General features: G+C 52.3%; 1 protein-coding gene and 1 non-coding gene across 2 annotated transcripts in view; one reads left to right on the forward strand and one right to left on the reverse strand.

The window, feature by feature from the left end:
* Trabd2b (TraB domain containing 2B) overlaps positions 1-20,100 on the reverse strand; it is a 208,120-nt gene that overhangs the window by 10,849 nt on the left and 177,171 nt on the right. Inside the window, exons 4-5 of the mRNA XM_010610413.2 lie at positions 5,759-5,849; positions 2,368-2,637 (exon numbers count right to left, since the gene is read on the reverse strand). Of these exons, the coding sequence (XP_010608715.1) occupies positions 2,368-2,637; positions 5,759-5,849 (361 nt within the window). The remainder of the gene's footprint in view (positions 1-2,367; positions 2,638-5,758; positions 5,850-20,100) is intronic.
* LOC117287435 lies at positions 13,811-13,915 on the forward strand. Its single transcript, XR_004518749.1, has one exon. It is a non-coding gene; the product is annotated as a small nucleolar RNA U13 (small nucleolar RNA).

The following is a 20,100-nucleotide window of genomic DNA, read 5'->3' on the forward strand; positions in this document are numbered from 1 at the left end:
TCACTTGTACCCATCCTGGAGTGGAGAGCAGCAAACTTACACGTGCTGGGGGAAAAGACCCTGCAGAACCTGGGGCAGGAGGAGCAGTAGGGGAAGTGGAGAAGGGGGTGAGGGTCCTGCATCTGGGCAGGTGGAACTGGTGGCTGTGCAGAACTGGAAGATCACAAACTGAGCAGGGACAATGGTCAAGGGAAGACCAGGAGACCTGTAGGGCTTCAGGCAGAAGAGGGAGAGGACAGAGAGGAAGGTTGGCTCCCATGGGACTTAGAGGGAAGAAAATGAGGGAACTCTGAATGAATGCCCCAAGGAAAAGCTGTGTTACCGGGGCTACACCTGTGCTCAAGGTTGCCCCCAGAGAGATCTTTTCTGCCCCCTCTTGGAAAGTTGGGGTACCCAAGAGGGTGAAATGCATTCCCCAGGATCCAGAGAGCCCGTGCCCTACACTTAGGCCTCTTGGGGAGCTCAGGGCCTGCTTCCCGATGAAGCAGCCCAAGACTTTTAATCAATAGGCTGCCTTTGATGGAAACTTCCTTCTCCACACTGACCAGATGGAGGAGAGTTAACCAACCACCATTTACTTGTTGGGATGTAGGAGGATTCTGTTGGAATCCTCCGCCAAAGAAAAGCCATTTTCTTCTCCTAAAACGAGGCTCTGTGTTTCAGATCTACATGTTGTGCAAAGGAAACTGGAGTCATTTTCCCACATTTACCTTTCAGATATGGTTAGGGGCTGGGAGCCTGTTGCTGGAGCTGACAGCCCAGCCTCCTGTCACCCTCTGTGGTGGACCTTCTGCTGGCTAGGTCACCCTGACAAGTTGATCAGGGTTGCAAGTGACCAAACTAACTGCGGGTCATAATTAGCTGCCAGCTCCTTCTCTTGCTGGCAGCCTGCAAGCCATTCTCCGTGCTGAAGGAAGTGGCTCTCTGTAACTCTATGCCCCTGCTAGTTGTTAGAAGTGTGAGGGCTGTGCTGGCTACCTGACTCAAATGTGCCCCTGCCAAAATAGCCACAGCAATGCCTTTGCCTTGGCATGAAGGGCCCAGGAGAGCTCTGCAGAAATGTATTTCCAATAACCCAAGTCAGATGCTTTGAAACTAAGGCCAAAAGGCTCAGTGGGTTTGATGCTGATTTTCTGAAAATCTCTTTAAAATGGTGCACACCCTGTCCTTTATAATGGGGTGGACTATATTGATCTTTGATTAGTGGCTGAGTTATCTGGCTGCTAGAGAACCAGAATTTGGGAAGTAGAAGGCAGCCCTGACTCATTGGGTGGCCCAGGCTCTCCAACTCCAGGCCTTGGTTCATGCATAAATACAAATGGGCCTGTGCTTCCCAAAGTTGCTCAGGGGAATCTCCAGGTGCACAATCACAAGGCTTGCTGGGCTCCTGGCGTATGGATTCTGAGTCATGGAGTATGCACTGGGGCTGGGCATTTGTTTATTTGAAAGTACTGAGGTGGTTCTGTCCAGGTTGTTGAGGAAAATTTTGGATATCTGTAAAGTCCACATGGGGACTCTGGCTTCCAAAGGACCATTGCTGAGTCATGAGGTCTAGGGCTGGGCTATTACACAGGGTGGGGCTCTGCCTTCCTTCTTTGGAACATTTCTGATGCTCTGGAAACATTATTTACTATGTCTGGAGATTCTAACCACACAGGGGAATCGAGGGAGACTTCTCTGTATAGAGGCTGCAGGTGGAGGATGCCAGACATTATCCTGGTGACAGCAGGAGCTTTGATAACAGACAGGCCAAGGAGGCAGGCAGGAGGAGCATACAGAAAGAGTATGGAGGGTCTCAGTACATTAGATGGCTTCTACACCTACCCATTTACAGTGAGTTTTACCACAGCGCCCCTGTGACAGAGTCTCAGTGTTTGAGTATCAGTCACCCTCTGTCTCCTCTCTTGGACAGAATGAGTCCCTTCTGCTGCCTCCCTGCCAGGGTGTCCTTGTTCAGACCTTCCAGGCACAGGGACCTTAGGTCCCATGGTGTAACCAGGCTGTGCTTTTTACTGTTAATTTTGTCTCCAGGCCACGGGACAATAAAGTCCGTGGGATACTGATGCAGCCCAGCATCCAGTAGCAAAGCAGACTTAGCTACTGCAACTGGATAAGTTTCTATTTTTTTTTTCACCTTTAAAATGCAGAGTTGTACTTGCTCTTATATTGAGAATAAAACTGCAGGGTTAGATGTGAATGTTCCTCTGTGAGCCTCAAAAGGAACCTTTATGAATGAGAAGAACCAGCCCAGCAGTTTCCACTCAGATCCCCCTGACATGCTTGCTTAGAGCAGGGCTCATCTGGTGCAGCGCCCTGGCCTGGGGATGTGGTCACCTGGCTCCAGGGCACCCCCTTGCCCTAACTCACCTGTCCTCGATGCGGACCCAGAGGTCATTGAACTGCCTTGGCCGCTGGTGCTTGTTCTGCCTCTTGTGCCACTTCTTCTGTCGTCCAAACTCCTCCAGCTGGCTAAGGCTGTCAGGGAGCAGGAGGTGTGGGGACAGTGCTGGATCCTCCTCTTCAGGTGTGACGGTGGGTGTCACTGAGAGTGCTTCAGGGAAGGCAGCAGCTGGGGTTGCTGGGGCCAGGCTGGCTGAAGTCTCCTCAGGAGGGGGCGCTGAACTCCTGGCAGGAGGGCTGGAAAGGGGAACAGCTCATGAATGTGTTATGTGTGCTCAACAGGGAATGTAATTTGCTGGGAAAGTTGACACAGCCAGGGTGCCTCTGCTGGGCCCAGCAAGAGCACTACAGGAAAACCATTGTCTGGGATGAGAGACAAAGCATTCATTCCTTCTTATTTGGCCAATAAATCTTCACTGAGCTCCCATCCTGCAGGAGACACTGGCCTAGGATTGAGTATCATCAGTGACCCGAACAGATGCCACCCCTGCCATCTCAAAGCTCACATTCCCAAGCTAAAGACAGAGGAAACCAGGCAGGATGGCAGACACCCACAACTGCTGAGGAGAACACAGAGCACAGGAAGGCACAAGAGCCTGGGAGGTGGAGGAGGGTGCTGGTCCAGGAAGGTGAGCCCCTGGTTAGGAGGAGATGAGGGAGGATCCCTGGGCATTTCTCTGGGGCATATCTGATCTCAGTCAGGATCTCACTTGTCAGCAACTCTGGCTGAGCGACTGTAGGTGAATTATCTAATCTCACTGTGTCTTGGTCTCCTGTTCTATAAAATGGGGATATGACAGCGTGCATCTCATGTGGGCTTCATGAGGATGATGTAGACAAACACAAGCAAAGTGCTTCTTACACTGCCTGGCAATAGTAAGCATCACAGGCAGCTTAGCAGTCAACGCTGTTTGTACCGATCAGGTTACTTTAATTCATCCCACCAGCCATGCATATGTTCAACACACATCTACTGTGCACCTTTTCAGTGGAGGCAGGACAGAGCCAGGTCCTGACTGCTGGAGCTGGAGGCAGACAGATGAGAAGTTCATATCTGGTTCTGTAACTCACAGCCTATAGGACTAAGGGCCAGCTACGCTATGACCTCAAGCAGCAGTTGGATGTAAAAGGGGAGTGACACTAGTGGTACCTCCTCCATGGGATGTCATAGGGATGGACGAGGTGAAAGCTCAACACAGTGCCCAGTACTACCAATCCTCTTTCTGACTCAGCCAACAAGCAAAAGAACCTTCCTCTCCACAGGCGAGGAAGTGTCACGTGGGCAAGCTTGTGGAATTCAAGTCCCATGTGGGGGTGTGCACATGCGCCTCTCAGTTGGGGGAGTTCCCCTTTCTTCTTTCCTCTCCATGATCCCAGTGGATTCTTCTGGGAGGAAGGTTGGGAATGGTCCTGAGAACTGTTTGAGCTGGCAGCTTGCAAGGGAAGGTGGTACCCAAGACCACAAGCAGCCTGTCCTCCCACTGCACTCTCACACTTCACAATGACTGAGGGGCTTCTTCCTCTTTGAAGGAAAAGAGGCCATCAGCTTAGCCTATCCTCTCCCAGCCCCCATGGCAACCCAGATTCCCAGGGTCCAGGCTGCTGGAGATGCTGCAGCTGTCGGGAGATAATTCAAAACAGTCAGACCAAAAGATAGATCCAGGAAGCACCTGTGGCCGAGGATGGCTTTTATTGTTGGAGCCTCCTCAGCATGCCTTCCCTGCTTTGCTCTGCCAGCTCCCCTGTCTAGGAGGCTAAGCCCAAGAGCAGCACAGCAGAGATAGTGGGGGTGCATTGGGGGACTCCTGCCTCCAATGCCTGGGTTCCAAAATGAATAGGAGGTTCTCCAGCTTCCAGCTTTGTTGGCTTCCTTCTTCCTGTGCTCTGGCTGGCCACACACGATGAGCTTCAAGGGAAAAGTCCTTGAGGACATGTGGGTAGGGGTGGGGCAAGGGGAGCAGAGGGAACTCGAGGAGCACTTGATCTCTCCAACACCCCTGACACTCAGTACACACTGCTTTGTGCTGGGCTCAAGTGATTCCAGCACAAAGAGGAGTCTTTTAGGCTAACCCAGAAGATGAGAAGAGATCCGAGGCTGGGACAGAGTCCCAGTGCCAGGGTGTGTGTTTCCGGAAGGACCACGCAACCAGGAGAGCTTTGGTCTGGGGCTAATGACTTATGTTCTGTGTGACCCCAACTGGCCTAATCTCCAAAGATCAAGGTCACAGTCATCTCTGAGCCCCCATGCCCATCACTGGAGTGGGTACAGGAGTGATCAGGAGCTTAGGAGGACCAGGAGCCAGACTTGTCTCTTACATAATCTTGCCCTCAATGACAAGTTAATGATGCTCACAGTTCCTTCCTTGCGGTTGTTGTGAGCATTAAATAAGATAGAAACACTTAGACCTCAGTACAGGGTAAGTAGCTAATCGAACTCAGGACCTTGCATTTGCGGTATTGGCTATGCTTATTCAAGTTTCTTTTGAACTCTACTTCTTGTAACTTGAGGGACAGGGGCTGAAATCATGTTGTGCCTACCCTTGTGTGCTGGTGCGGAAGGTTCCTGCATAGAATCTGAGGGCCGCATTGAATCCTGAGTTTGAGGATCCTGACCTTGACCCCCACAGCTGCCCAGGACCCAGCCTAGCTCTTATGTGGTGCTGGTGATGTGGACTCACAGGTGGAGCTGGGCCCTCTCCTTGGGCAGCTTCCAGACTTGGGAGGTTGGGGACAGGAACTGGACAGGAACTCCCACAGGAGGAGAGGATGGGGGACCGTGGCTCTGTGAACAGAGTAGGTGTGTGTTGGCAGAAAAGTCAGGAGCTAGGGACACAGCTAGAGTTGGCAATGGAGAAGGTGAGGACACTGTGGGTAGGGCAGCACAGGGAAGAGGTCAGGCTGCAGTACACCCTCTTGGGGTACCATCTGGATTCTGGGTGGGTCATCCACTGAGCCCTCCAGGTAGCAACTCAGGGGCCACTTCCACCCCATCTCCTTAATCCACCAGTGTTGAATCCCAAGCCTCTTGTGCACCCTAGTGCTGCTCACCAGGATTCACTTATGGAATTTGCAGATTTCCACTCTCATCTTGGCCCTGCTGCAATCCCCTATCAAGAGTGTACACACACCTTTCCCTCCACTTTCCCGCCTCCAGTTCCCCTCTGGTTGTGGTGCCTGATCTGGCTTGTCTCCATGAGGTCCCATCTCATCACAAGCTTCTTCACCATTCTACCTGCAGTCCTGTGCAGGAAGGCAGGGGCAGCCAGCCATATGGCGCATGGTTCTGTGTGAACCATGGCCAGGCAGTGGCAGGCCAGCTGGCCAGTCCTAAGATGCCCTCAGATGCCCTGCTGCTTACCTGTCGATAGCCTGTCCAGCAGGTGTGTGGTCCACCTCCAGCCCTGCTTGCCGCAGGACGTCAATGACAGTGTTATTCCCTAGAAAGTGACCTGGAACACAAGACACAGAGTAGGCTCAGCCACGTGCCAGGATTCCAGCCAGTGGGGACACCTTGGGCCACCCCCTGGATTTGTGTTTGGGCTGGTAAGCTTTATCAGTGAAGGCCCCAGACTCTCTGAAAGGCAGTATGGCCCAGTGGGTAGGATATGGTCCTGGTGCTACCATGCCTGGGTCTGTGTCCTGGCTCTGCTGCTCACAAGCTCCCCATCTCTCAGTCGCCTCATCTACAGAGTGAGACACTGTAACGCCCTTCCTTAGGGTTCCTATAAGGACAATAGCTGGCTGGAGGTGAGGCCTCCAAATGGCTTCCTGCTGCATCACTGTGTCTGTCTCCTACACCAAGCTGACCCTGTCCCTCTTTCTAGACTCACAAAGTTCAACTCCAAGAAACCCTCTAGCCCCAGCAGGCCCATAGCTCATCTTCATAAGCTCCACTGGCAAACTGTGCCTCTCTCTGTCAGCATGGGAGTGGGGTTCTATGGGTTCACATGGGTCTGCTCCACAGGCTGCAGGGGCAGAGCTCACACAGCCACTGCCTTGCAAATGCTAGTAACACATTCATCTGTTCATCATCCATGCACCCAGCTTATGTGGAGCACACATGGTGGCCCAGGTCCCGGCACAGCCACTGAGAACTCACTGAGGTGTAAGATCCCAGAGGGAGACAGCATCTACTACCAGTAGCCTAGAGGACGTAGAAAGAAACCATCCCTCCAGATAGGGCCTCCAGAAGTGTGTGCAGAGAGTGGGGCTGGTCTCTCTCACCACCCCACTCACTGTTCATTTGTCCCACATGTAGGACATGCTTGCTCTGTGGCGAGCTCTGTGCTAAATACAATGAACTCTGAAATGGGTAATTTAATCCAAAGCCCCAGAAGACAAGGAACTGGCCTTCCTTCACTGGGTAGGATACAAGCACCAATCTGGGAACTCAGGAGAAGACTTTTGTGGGTTCTGGTTAGGAAGACTCCTTGGGAGGCCAATGCCTGTGGACAAAGGTGCCCCTGGCCTCCCAGGTCTCAGTCTTCCCATCTTTCCGGTGTGAGCAGGGTCAGTAGGAAGACCCTGAGGCCCTCCCCATTGTGAGTCTGCCTTGCAGCCCCGCTTCCCCAGGCGGCATTCTTTCCTCCTGCTCACGATTCATTTCTGAACCTGGCGGGGAATCCTGCCCCATGACTCTGATTGCCTGTGATAGGCGCTGACAGGTGGAAAGGAGGGAGGTCAGCATACTGACAGCCCTGGGGAGGAGGGAGGAGGACAGGAGCAGAGTGGACAAGCTGGTGGGGGCTGCAGGCTTCCGGCACAGAGGGGGCAGCGGGGCCTGCACAGTGGCTGCCACCTCCCACACCTCCCCCAGCCCAGCCATCTTTCTCTTCCAGCCTGCCACAGTCCCTGCAGTCACATAAGGGCATCGTGGGGAGAGATCACTGGATTGGGAATGGCAAAGGGTTCTAGCCCAGGGCCTCCAGTGCCCTCAGTTTCCTCTATGTAAGAGGAAGAGTGTTCAGGGACCCCTGTAGCTCAGTCTACGGGGGAGGTGTTCGTTTGACTCTAGACCTTTATGAAAAGACGTTTCTCTTCCCTTTCCCTGTCTGACTGAGAACATAGCTAGTGCTAGACTCAGAGAAAAGTATGAACAGCAATAAGGTGAATAAGAACAATGCAGAGGGAAGCACAGAGGCTGTGAGGGCACCGAGGAAGACGGCACCAAGCCAGCTTGGGGCAGGCAGACTTCCTGAAGGAGGCACTGGTAGTGAGAGGAGGACCGGGGGTGTGTGTAGCACTGGGCAGGATGCTCTAGGCGGGCGGAACAGCATGTGTGAAGCCTAGGGAGTGGGAGGCACACGTGGGACACTGGCTGCAGGGAACACACGCACAACACAAGCATGGCCAAACCCTTCCGGGCTCTGGCATTGACCTTGTGCAGCTGAGCACAGAAGACTCAGGCCCCTGCCAACCTCCAAATCTCCCCTCAGCCTGTGATCCTTCCCTGCCACTAGTCTCTGCTTTGCCATGTGCCAGACGGACCAATGACCCTTTGACCGCTCTTTGAGCAGCTGTAAAGCTATCCTGAGGCAGAGGAGTGGATGTTCTTTGGAAAGGCCAGAGTGCCATCCTGAGTGATGAACTGAAGATATCCTTGGCTTGGGCTTAGTTGGGCAGGAAGGACACAGGGAGTAGCAGCCCTCAGGCCACAGAATGCCTTCCGGCAACACCTGGCCTCTGCTCCAGCAGCTTCCGCTAAGACCTGCTCTTAAAGACCTGGGTCTTCGTGGCTCAACGGCCTCTACCCAGAGGATCTCAAGAGCCAGAAGAAGACCCAGGGAAGACAGAGAGCCTCAGGTGCCCTGGAGCAGCAGGAGTCTTTTGACTGCTGCATGGCCGGGCCCTGTCTAGGGACACTGTGAGAGACCCACACCTTGGCACAGCCCTGGAATGGCTCTGACCTTGAGAGCCTCGCAGGATGCTGCTGGATCCTGAGCAACCTGTGGCAGTGTTTCCATGCCTGCTCAGTGCTCTGAGCCATTCACTCAACCCCAAGGCTTCCAGACATTACTGGTCTCCTTAAGACCCAAACAAAATACTTGAGGTTGTGGCAAAAATGGAAGCAATCATTTTGAATTCCCATCCTTTCTTTCTCCTCCAAACCATGCTGTCTCTCTCTCCCCTTTGTTGGGAAGAATGGTGCCCATACTGTTCTTCACACAACTCTGGGATGCAATGTTCCATGCAACTGTGCCCTGGGACTGTGTGGTGCAAGCTGTGCATGCCCAGCCCACGTGCCCACCACTCACCTTTTCTGGGGACCCCAGAGGGTAGGTGACAACTGCATCTTCCCAGTGCCCACCCTGCTCTGCTCTGCCGTGTGCTTCTCACGTACCCTCCCCCCTCCAGCTGTGCCCTCGGTGGACTCCTTTTTCCTGCCCAATAAATAGGAGGGGGCTGAGTCTCTTTCCCTTTACTGACACCCAGGTACGAAACCCCACCCCCTCCCCATGTTCAATTCCCATTCCCTTGCCGATGCTGTGGAATTGACCTAGGCTCAGCTCCCTTTGTCCATCCACTCATGGCAGCTCTACCTAATCCTCCACAGAACCCTCCAATGCAGCTCGCCCTCTCTCCAGGCAGGTCCGGGGCTCCCACTGGCCCTGCTGGCCCAGCCGAATCACCCTGTGTGGACTCTTCTTCCTCCTCATCCTTCTACAGTCACTCCTATAGAGACCCTGATGCTACCTCCTGACACTCAAGCCTGTGCCAGCAGGGACCATTCTGTTCTCGCTCGTTTCTTTTCCTCATTGAAACCTAACGGACTGGCCCACTGCCAGAGCTGACAGCTGGAACATGCTCCCAAGGAGCCACCTGAGGGAAGACTGGGAGCTCATTAGGGCCTGGGCTAGGCCTGATTCATCTGTGTCCTAGAGCTAAGCCTGAGTCAGGCACACTGCAATACCCTGTAGTGTTTGTTGAGTGAATGAGTGACACAACCTCCTACTCCGTATCCTTTCCATGGTCTCATCTTATCCCCAGGAGACTCACTGGTGATGCTCCTTCAGATTCCATCGATCCCAGGAGCCTGGCCCTTGCAGCAGCCCCTGAGCCAGGGTCCAGCGCATGCTGTCCTCAGGGGCTGGTAGACAGTGCTCAGGCTTGCCTCCAAGGTCAGAAATCCTGAAAAAGGGCCACACCCATCCTGGAACCTGCAGGAAGGTTGTGGAACGTTTCCAAAGGGCCCCATGGTGCTGGGGCTCAGCCAGCCTGGCTTGTCCAGGCTCCCTGGGTCTCCTGGCCACTGCTCAGCAGCTCTCTCCAGCACTGACTTCCAGCTGTTCTCTGGCCAGCACTCTGCAGGAAGACATGTTCCATTTCATCTGCTGAGGCTGCACAGACAGCAGCAGCAAAAGAGAGAAAGGATCATGGGGGGAGGTGTGTGGCAGCGCCTGCAGCCATGGAGATGAAGAGGGAGGTCAGGAAAGAGCAGAGAGATCTCAGAGGAGCAAGGGAGCTCTGGGAAACAGATGGACGAAGAGGACAAGGGGAGGTGGGCCAGAGATGGGCCACAAAAGAGGGTGGTAGGAAGAGAGGGGAAAGGAAAGACAGAGACAGAGACGGAGACAGAAACAAGGACAGGGCAACAAGATGCAAAGGTGCAGAGATGGAGAGGGAAAAGGGGAAAAAGAGGAAGAGGAGAGGATGAAGAGAACCCAGAGGCTAGAGTGAAGGGCGTGGTGGAGGACAGACAAGTCACTGAGGCATCAGGGAAGGCTCTCTGGAGGAGGGGTGGGTTTGGTGGACTCCAGGATGAGTCAACGTGGATGGAGATGCATGGGAGCACAGGAGGGAAGGAGGAGGCCGGTCCAGAGGGCACCGCAAGTCTTAAAAATGGTGAGGCTGGGTTGGTGCCTATGTCTTTTGAGATAAGCCAGGGTCCCACTTAAAGGACTTTTACAAACAGGAAAAACTGCCATGCTCAGTGGTTATAGGCCCAGTGTGCTTCAGAGCAGAGAACAAAGTTCATTTTTACTGGGTGCAAACAGGGCTGTGCCAGAGCACAATATCTGGGGAGCAGAGTGCAAGGCAGACCTAGCCCTGACCATCTGCTGGGCACACTGTGGTGGCCCTCAGTGACCCTCTCCTGGAAAAGGCAGGTAGGACAGAACAGGGACAGAACACCTGGCTTATCAGCTGACTGGGTGGCCTGGGCAGGTTCCTTCCTCCTCTATCTCACTTTCTTCACATGGTCCTAGGCTTCATGGTCTCAGTCTTTGAACCTCTACGTTCCATCACGTGGTGACCACTGGTGCAAGGTGCTTCTCAAGTGTTGTTTCATTTCATCTTTGTAGCAGCCCTTGGAGGTGCCCTCAGTCTCTAAATGAGGAAATGAAGGCTTGCCCAGGGGATGGGACTTGCCCAAGGTCACACAGCTGGTAAGAGGCACAGCTGAGCATTAACCCAGAAATGTCCCAGTTCACTCCCTGCTCCAGGACACCCACTGTGAACTATTGGCAGCTTCAAGAGATCCTGAGTTCATGTCTGGGGGCAGGAAACTGTCAGAAACTCGTGTACCTTCCAAGGTTCAGCAGATTGAAGAGAAAAGTGTACAGCTCTCTCGGCAAGAACAATACACCAATAAACAGGGCAATTTCAGGTCTGTTTTGGGGGCTGGGTGGAGGAGGAGGGAGAACCAGATGTTCCTACCCAGGCTCCAAAGAACTGCGGGCTTGCCTGGGCCAACACACATGTTTTCTCTCCGGTGAGTATGATGGGTTTCCAGTTTTCTCCTCCTGGAAGAGGCATCCCAAGCCCATATTTACGTTCCATCTAAAATTAATGCAAGGGGAACTTTTAAATGTGAATCTCACTGCCAGGGCAGCCTACCGGATATCAAGCTACGGTAGGGTTTGTTTTCCCAAGGGAGTGTGACAGAAGGGTTGGATGGTGGGCCAGGGGAGGGCTAGACAATTGGAGGCACCCAGGGCTCTGGTCTCCCAAAGGGTGTGTGGTGGGTAAGTGGCAGACCTGACCTGCACCTTCTTCCTATTCTCCTGCTGGCTTAGGACAGAGCTGGGTCTTCTGAGCTCAGTGAGGACTGAGATGACTCCACCTCTACACCCAACTGGCGCCAGGAACTGTGCATCCCCCAGGAGATGACCATGTGGAAGGGCAGGCAGACCCTAGAGCAAACACAGGACTGATCTGTGCAGTGATGGAGGGGAGCCAGCGACCAGGGGGCCGAAGAGAATGGGGTGGAGCCAAAGGAAGGAGAGAAGGGCACAGGTGGCAGCCCAGGCACAGAGCAGAGAGAGACAGGTGGTGTCTGCTGGCACCAAGATGGGTTCTGCAGTTGGATGGTAAAGTGAGGTGGGCTTCTGGGAAGGCTGGGGCACAGGGGATGAGCTGTGGGATTCTGAGTGCTGCAGGACAAGGTGAAGGGACACCTGTCAGCTGGGTCCTAAGAAGGAGTGCTCCATCCCTGGAGGCATGTAAAGCTGATCAGTGCTTGTCAGACTGTGCAGGTCAGGGCATACTCAGACATCCTGTAGGGATTGTGATGTCTGGGTAGAACCAGAGCCCCCTCCCCAGCAGCCCTTAGTTCCTGTTCCTCTTGGAGGCTGCTGGAATGCAAAATGGCAGAATCAATAAGCCCTAGGACGTCTGTGCCAACACTGCAAAGGTAGATGCGAATCCCAGGACAGCAGCCCTGCCTCCCACTTGTCCAGCACTCAGAATATGCCAAATGCCTTGATTTTTTTCTCATTCAACCTCCCAACAATCCCGCTCAGGGGAATGGAATCTGCCTCATGTCACACAGGCAGAAAGGGGCAGAACTGGGCTGCAGCCAAGGAATGGCATGGGTTGTGTCTGTGTCATGGTACTCTGCGCAGGGGTTCCCTCTGGAGCAGCGTCTGCCCTGGGTCCACTGTCACCTGACTGATGGTTGCCCAGGCTGGGTTCCGCTCAGAACCTCCTCTGGGTGTGCGCTTCCTCTTAGAAGCCCTTCTTCTCAGCTCTTCTAAAATCCTCAGGGTTTGAATCTTTCATTTCATTTTATTTGTTTAGAGGCCAGGCAGCCTCCTGCTTGTGAGTGTCCCATCCCAGGGTGATGATGCATTAGCCCTGGAGGTTACGATCAGCCTGGGCCCCAAAGGACCAGGGACCTTAGTACTTTCTCCCCAAGACTTTCCATGTCAGACCTGTGCCAGGCCCTGGGGATTCCAAGATAAGTTAAGGTGGCCCTCTTTCCTCTTGGGTGAGACTTCTCCCAAAGTAGGCATGGCTTTGCACAGGACAGAGCTTATCACGGGTTCTGTGACTGCAGGGCTCAGTGCCCAGAGTAGGCTTCACTGTGGCCAGGGAATCACTCTTTATGTCATCCAGAGACACTTTTCCTCAAAATACAGTACCTTAAGACTTCCTGTTGGCAAGTGACAGGGCAGGGACAGAGGCCTGCCACCTCTGAGCCTCATGGTTGCCTGGGGCTGACCCTGGCTGTTGAGATTTCCCGCTTCTGCCCTCCCCCAACTTGGGGGTCCTTCTCTTTCCTGAGCAGGAGTCCTGTCCTAGGAGGACTGTAGGCTCTTGGGATAGGTTCTCCTGAAACAGCAATGGTAATACCAGAGGTCACGAAGATGGAGTGAGGACGCTGGCCATGCATGTAGTCCCAGCACTCTGGGAGGCTGATGAAGGAGGATCAAGTTCAAGCCCAGCCTGGGCAACTTAGCATGACCATGGCTAAAAAGAAAAAAAGGCTGGGGATATATCTTAGTGAAAAGGCTCTAGGTTCAGTTCCCATATCAAACACACACATACACACACACACACACACACAAAGAAAAAAGAAAAGAAAAAGAGTGATGGTGTCATGCCAGTCACCAAGCCATACAGTGCTAGCCTCTAACTCCCAGGCTTGTCTCAGAGGGGATCTGAGGGCCAGGAGACAAAAAGTAGCTGAACTGCCCTCCGTTTAGCTTTGAAGCTCATCCCTTTAATCCATGACCTCGTCTTTTCTTTCCTTTCCCACGCTATCCAGCAAGAATGTTGAGCCCAGAACTGTAATTCACAAGCCCTTCTCTACTGACAGCACAGCTCCGAGACACAGCCAGGACACTGGCATTCTGCTCCCCTCCACTCTCCCTGTTCCACAGAGGGACCACAGAGGCAAACTCGGAGGAGATGTTCCTCTGGCTGGATGGATGCTCTGGGCTGAAAAAGGGCAGGTCTCTGGCCAGGGCTTGCAGTCCATAGCACAAGTGCCAGCTGCCAGATGTCCATGTGCTGGGGCGGCGGCAGGGCCCCTTGAAGTGTCGTCCTCAGAAACTCTGAAACACTTCCTGAGGCTGTGGCCTCCAGCAGCAGTTTGGGGGAGAGTGGCAGGCGGTGGGTGCCCAGGAGAGGGGAAAGCAGCTTCTGTGTGCTGCCTCTCACCCTTAATGCTTCAAAGACCCTGAACCGGACCCTTTAATGATTCATAAATATGATGCTCGGGCGTTCATGCCATCACGTGAGTTGTGCCTCCCTTTATACCTTGTTACATCATAAGCCCATTAGCCGCTTGAAGTAAAACATAAAATAAAATAAAAGGTCCTGAGTGGACCATGGCTGTTCTTCTGAGACCAGCCATAGGCTCTGAGGCACTCCCCTTCCTGAGCTCCTGAGTGGAGAACCGAGGGGAGAAGGAGGTGGGTGTAAGTCTTAGTCTGAGGAGTGGAGAGACCATGAGAGTACCTGGAAGGGACATTTAGCAGTGCTGTCCTTCTCCAGGAAGCATTCTCTGACCTCACCTGCCTCCTTCTGTCTTCGTTAGCAGGCAGGGCACTGCTGGGGCTGGGCTGGAGGGGCCTCAGACACTGCGTCCTCTAAACCGCTCACCGTGCAGATGGGGCTTGGGAAGGCTCTGAGAAGGCCACACAGAAGTTCTCTGAAAGCACAAAGTATGCAGGATACCAGGTGCTTCCCCCTTCAGGCCTCATGTCCTTGACTTCACTCTCCCTTTGCCCTTCTTGATTTCCCTTCTCTATGATTCTCTCTCTAAACATCTTGCCGCTTCCTCTCCTGAAAACCTCTCCTGCTTAGCATTAAATCCCTCCTGCTCCAGCCTCTGTCTCTACGGTTTACTCAACCTGGCCTGGGACTCTCTCTCTAGTGGCCCTTCCAGCCTTATTTTTAAAAGGGCAGATCTGATGTTGCTAGAGTTCCCTCACCTCCCATCAGGTACAGCAGACGTGGGTCTTAAGCCTGATTTTGCTGTGGGGTGATGCAGGGGCAGAGGACAAATCCGCTTACAGACTTTAGGGTCAGTGCATTCATTCACTCAGCAAGTGGGTAATGAGTACCTTCTCAGTGCATGAGTAGAGTAGTAAGAGGGGAATCCTGGACCACTGCTGGGCCCAGCAGAAGAGGACAAGGGCCTTCTCAACGGAACAAAGAGCCCAAGCAGCCTTTGGATGGAGTTTTAGGGAGTCTTCCCATCAGGAAGAATGGCTTAGGGAACCACCGCCATTTCTTTCCAGTTCTAAGATCTGACTTCTAAGCTGCACCTCCACACACACGCTTGCCAAATGGAATAAGAGGTACCATGCTGTCTCTCTCTGGGAGGAACTGAGGATGTGGGGGTCAGATGAGCGGATGGATATGGGTGTTCTTCAAGGAGGCTGGTGTCCCTTCTCCAGGGAGCCGTGCAATTGGTATTAATTAAAAAGATGTTAATGGTGTTTGGTATGTTGGGCTTATATCTCTCCCCACAATCAAGTTTGGATCTTTATCACCAATTTGCTCATTTCCTTGGCCCAGAGGCGTAGTTCTGATCATGGGTCTGCAACACTTCAGCAAGAAACAGGTGTGAGGCTGGGAGCTGAACAGACTGCGTGCAGGTGTGCAGGGGTCACAGATGAGGCACTTCTGTCTCCAGTGCTCACACACCTGCCTTTGAACTCTTCAGTTTTGCTTTCTCTCTGGACTTTCTGCCATGAGGGATTTGTAGATCCCGGAAAGCTCTTAGTTGCATCTTTCTAAGAAATCCAAGAGTATTCAAAGCAAACTATTGTAGAATGTTAGAATGCTTCCATGCTTGAATGTTATTAGAACCTGGTAATTTTAGAAAAATATATTGGCTGGGAGGATTTGGAGATGTCACAAGTTAGAATTCTATTCAGACTGTAGTCTGCTGGAGTTGTAGAATGTGTAATAGCCCCTGGCTGTCAGATTTGGCAGTGAATGGGCCCTAGAGTTTCCCTGGCCTAGCCCTGAGTTTTTTTTTTTGTTTTTTTGTTTTTTTTTTGGTACAGGGATTGAACTCAGGACCTTGTGCTTTAGAGGCAGGTGCAGTGCCACTGAGCTACCTCCCCAGCCGGCCTAACCCTAAGTTTGTCTGGCTCATGTCTTCGGTCTAGATCCTTTAATTCCTATATTACTGATTCTATTCTCAGGAAAAAAAAAAAACTAAACTAAAAACTGGAGGATTCCTGGATGGCTGAATAAGTAAAGATCCTGAGAAAACCCATTTCCTTGGAACTAGGGATAAAACTGTCATTTTTGTCTAGTGCTGGAGACAAACACTCCTGTCCTCCTTCACAAGGCCTGTGACCCAGGAGATACCATGTGACTGAACAGAACGAAGGTGATGGTTCTGATGTCTTTCTAGAACATCCACCAGGTGTGAGAAACCCTGTGGCCTGTGGGCTCTGTCCACGTGATAGGAGGTCATTGAGCAGTGGGTGCTGGGATAAATCAGAAGACGGGCCTGGGGAACAACATCTGTCTTTAGACCTTGGCTGTTTGGTGTTGCTGGAGATCTTACAACCTGAAACTTTACAGGGTCATGGGCCCTCCTTCCTCGCAGACAGAGTGGGGGCGTGGTAGGCATGTGCCTGAAGCCTGATCTATAGCACCTACTAGATCAATCTGGACTCTTCTCCCCAGGGTCTGACGTGGTCTTATCATTCTTTACAGCCCACACTTCGAGCAGATACTACTAGTCAATGACAGCTGGCCCCTGAGTTAAACTTCTATTTAACTTCCTGTCTTGGTCAGGTCTTGTGTCCACTCTCTTGCATTTATAACAAATGTTCTCCTTTCTTAAAACCAAGAACCCTCTCATCTTCCTCCCTTTTCTGTGCAGGTGGCTGTACCTCTCACTTTAGAGTGGCACCATGATTGGAAGCCATCAACTGGGAACCTGCTTGCTTTTCCACCTTCAAGATACCTGCCTCCTGGCCTCCTTCCTCTTTTCCTTCCCTTTAGTTTCAGGTGAAGAAACTACCTGAGCTCTAGTCCCTATTTTCCTGCTTTCTTGGAACATCTCTCTTCCTATGAAGCAAATTCAACCATTCTACTGAATTCTTCCATCATGTTTTAAGCATGTTCATTATCTTTCAACTTTTAAAAAATGGTGTATAGTGGTGCATTCCAATAATCCCAGCCTTCTGGCAGGCTGAGGCAGAAGGATTATAAATTTGAGCCCAGCCTGGACAACTAAATGACTTAGTGACACCTCATCTCAAAATAAAATCGAAAGAGCTGTGGTTGTAGTTCAGTGCAAAGCACCTAGTTTCATCCCCAGTATCAATAAACATAAAAATAATAAAAAGAAAGAAAAATAGTGGGGATAGATATAGTAACTAGCTTTTCATTTTATTTTGCCTAGTAAGGACTTTGAGATTCATTTCTGCCTTCTATCACCATCATTTTTTTTGTTGTTTTGTTTTGTTTTGCCCCAGGGATCGAACTCAGGTTCTTGCACTTTGTGAGTCAGGCAGTGGAACCACTGAGCTAAATCCCTGGCCCGATCACCAACATTTTTTAAGAGGATGTTTTAATTTCAAACACTGTAAAGGAGATAATTTCAGAATGTAAGATAAAACTGTATTATAAAAAATTTACCATCATATTCTCATTTTTTTTACAGTTACTTGTAGATCAGAAGAAATACAAGGACACCCCCTCCCATCTCCAAGTGATTGAACTGCCCCTGTCTTGCAAGCCTCAGCTTTTCTCAATGCCTGGGCCAGCTGGGAATAAGCCTCTGTCCCCACAGGCCAGCACACCCCATCCGCAGAGGCAACCTGCATGTCCCAGAATACCTGGGCTCGCACACTGGCCACAGCCAACTCCCAGAGCGGTGGGGCTTCCACCTGAGCCCCAAATGCTACTCTGGCCAGCTCTGAGATGCACACTTATACCTCAACCACCTCTGAAGCTGCTGAGTCACCGCTAGAAGGAGTCATGGTGCCACACTGCCAAAATATCACAGAAACTGAGAAGAGTGTTTTTCTTGAGAAACGTCACCTAAATAGATACCCCTCTGCATACAACTGCCAGGATTTCTAGATGTATTTGGCAAGGATGCCATGTGCACGACAAATGGCCTGGCTGCGAGGCCAGGGTTCAAATAAAAGTTCTGCCTGCATTCGTCCCTTCTCCACCTTAGCTTTCCCCTGAGAAATGAGGATATTGTAATAAAATTGTTTAGTGGTGTTGCTGAAGAGTCTGGAATGGCACTTAGGAAAGGTTTTATTCTAAGAGTCACTCCATCGTGATAGACAGTTTTAATCCTATGATCTATAATGAGTGAGTCTTGCATAATCCAATGAGGCAGGCATTATCCTCATTTTACGGACGAGAGACTGACGCCTTAAGGTGAACGGATTTCCTAGGTGCCCTTGCCAACAGCAATAGTGCCACGCTTTTTACCTAGGCCTCTGGACTCTAAGACTTCCTCTATGTACTGATGTCCCTGGAGAGCAGCCTGAGGAGGGCCAGGCTATCTTTCCAGGCTCCCAGAGCGTTCCGAACCTGGGGCAAGTAGGGGTGAGTCTTAACAAGGCCCGGAGGAGCCAGGTGGAGGCTCAGGCTTTTACTTTTGCTTGCTGGGTTCCTCCCAGAACTGTGGACCACAAAGCATTCAGGGCTTCTGCTCAACCCCAAAACTGGGACTGTGGTGAGAAGGCAGAACTACGCAGGGCCTGGCTCAGATACCTGCCAAGGTCGGGATGCTGGTGGCTGGGTGTCTTGTGTGAGCACATCTTTGCTTCCTATGAGACACCCATGGGGTCTGGCTTTGAGAAACCAAGAGAGAGCACATACACCCCTAGGGCATGCTAGGTGTCTTCCTAGCAACATAGACCCTGGCTCTCTTCCACAGCCTCGGAAGTCCTCTGCTTTCTCAGAGAACCTAGTAGGAAAGGGGCCACAAGAGGCCAGCTAAGCCTTCTGCTTAGCCATGTGGAGAGGCCTGAGATGGACCTGAAGAGGCAGCAGACAGGAGCGAGAGGAAAGGATGGGGTGACTGCAAGTGGCAGTGTATGGAGGGAGTGTGTGGCCTGGCCCTGCACAGAAATCCTGCAGCCTGTCCTGTGGTGGGGACTCTGGAGTGACAGTTAGTATGTATGAGGCAGGTGGGCTCCTCAGGCTCAGATTACGTGTGGACACGGGTGTGCCGGGACCAGTCTACTGACTTTAACAGGCCTGCTCTGCTGGTGTGGTGCCCTGCACATGGTAACACACAGTCTGGGGCCTGTGGGTTGGTCGTGGATCCGTCTCCAGCTCAAGTGAGCTTTGCCATGCTGCTGCCTTAGTGGGCCTCAGTTTGCCCATGGCTATAAGGAGGCGGGCAGGCTGTCAAGTCCCTGGGTTGAAAGATTTGCTGCACAGAGTGAGCCACTTGTTCCAGGTGTGGCTGAGCTAGGAGAAGCAGCAACCACCAGCAGGCAGAATCTGCACATGACTCCAGAGCTGTTGTTTATGGATGGTGGGTGTCCCAGAGGGTCCAAACTAGACTCACTGCACCCTGACTTTTTTACTACTCTTGCCTAATAAGTGCACTAGGCTCAGAGGAGGCCAGGATGGGAGGCTGTGCTCAGTGTTCATTCATCTGTTGATTCTTTCACTCCCTCACTCTTGCTCACTCACCAGGTCGCCAGGACATGCTTCCAAAGACAGTGATGATTAAGTGGTGCCTGCCCCACCCCGCTGCCCAAGCAGGGAGACAGCACCATTCTCAGGCCAGTGTGGGAAGCAGTCTGGGGGCTGGAGTTGATGGAGGCTCGGACCAGGGCAGTGGCAGGGCAGGTAGACAGAGTGAATGGTGGGTCTGTCTGGTGTCTATCAATAGGACCAACTAGCAACTGACTGAATTTTGGAGACTGAAGACCCTGGATCTGGGCACGATATTTTCAGGCTGGCCTGGTGCCTGAATGGGCATTTATGCCCCATGGACTTGGTGTTTCAGGAAAAAGAATTCAGTGTCCAAGGCTGCCCACACTGCTGGGAGTTTCATTTTTACAGTCTCAGCTTCTGCAACTATAGAAGGGAGCTGGCTCTAGGGATCTCTGGACCCAGGTGACTCTGTCCTGGGCCCTGGGGCAGGCAGGGCTGGGGGTTCACCCAGTCAGGTGAGGCAGCTGCTTCTCTTGGTGGCTATACTCCCTGGAGGCTCCTTCCAGGCCCAGGAAGGTTGACTCAGGGTGGTTCCCGAGTGAGGTCTGTTGAGGCTGTTTTATTGAAGGGTGAGCTGGAGGAGTGGGGAGGGTAGGTCGTTGGTGACACTTCCCTGAACAGGTCCTCAGAGCTATCCTGCCTCATGCCAGGCCTCTGGCAGGTGTCCCACAGCAAAAGGGTGGCCCTATTCTTTCCATGATTTCAGTTCTGCTCCTGCTGGCTCTTCCAGAGCCCCCTTCTCTGATATCTGTGTGTGAATAGCCCCTGCAATACTAGAAAATCCAAGCAAGTCCTTGCTCTTCCTGTTCA

This window comes from Fukomys damarensis, unplaced genomic scaffold (assembly GCF_012274545.1).
Source record: "Fukomys damarensis isolate Sample0158 unplaced genomic scaffold, DMR_v1.0_HiC HiC_scaffold_23, whole genome shotgun sequence".
NCBI classification, from domain to species: Eukaryota; Metazoa; Chordata; class Mammalia; order Rodentia; family Bathyergidae; genus Fukomys; species Fukomys damarensis.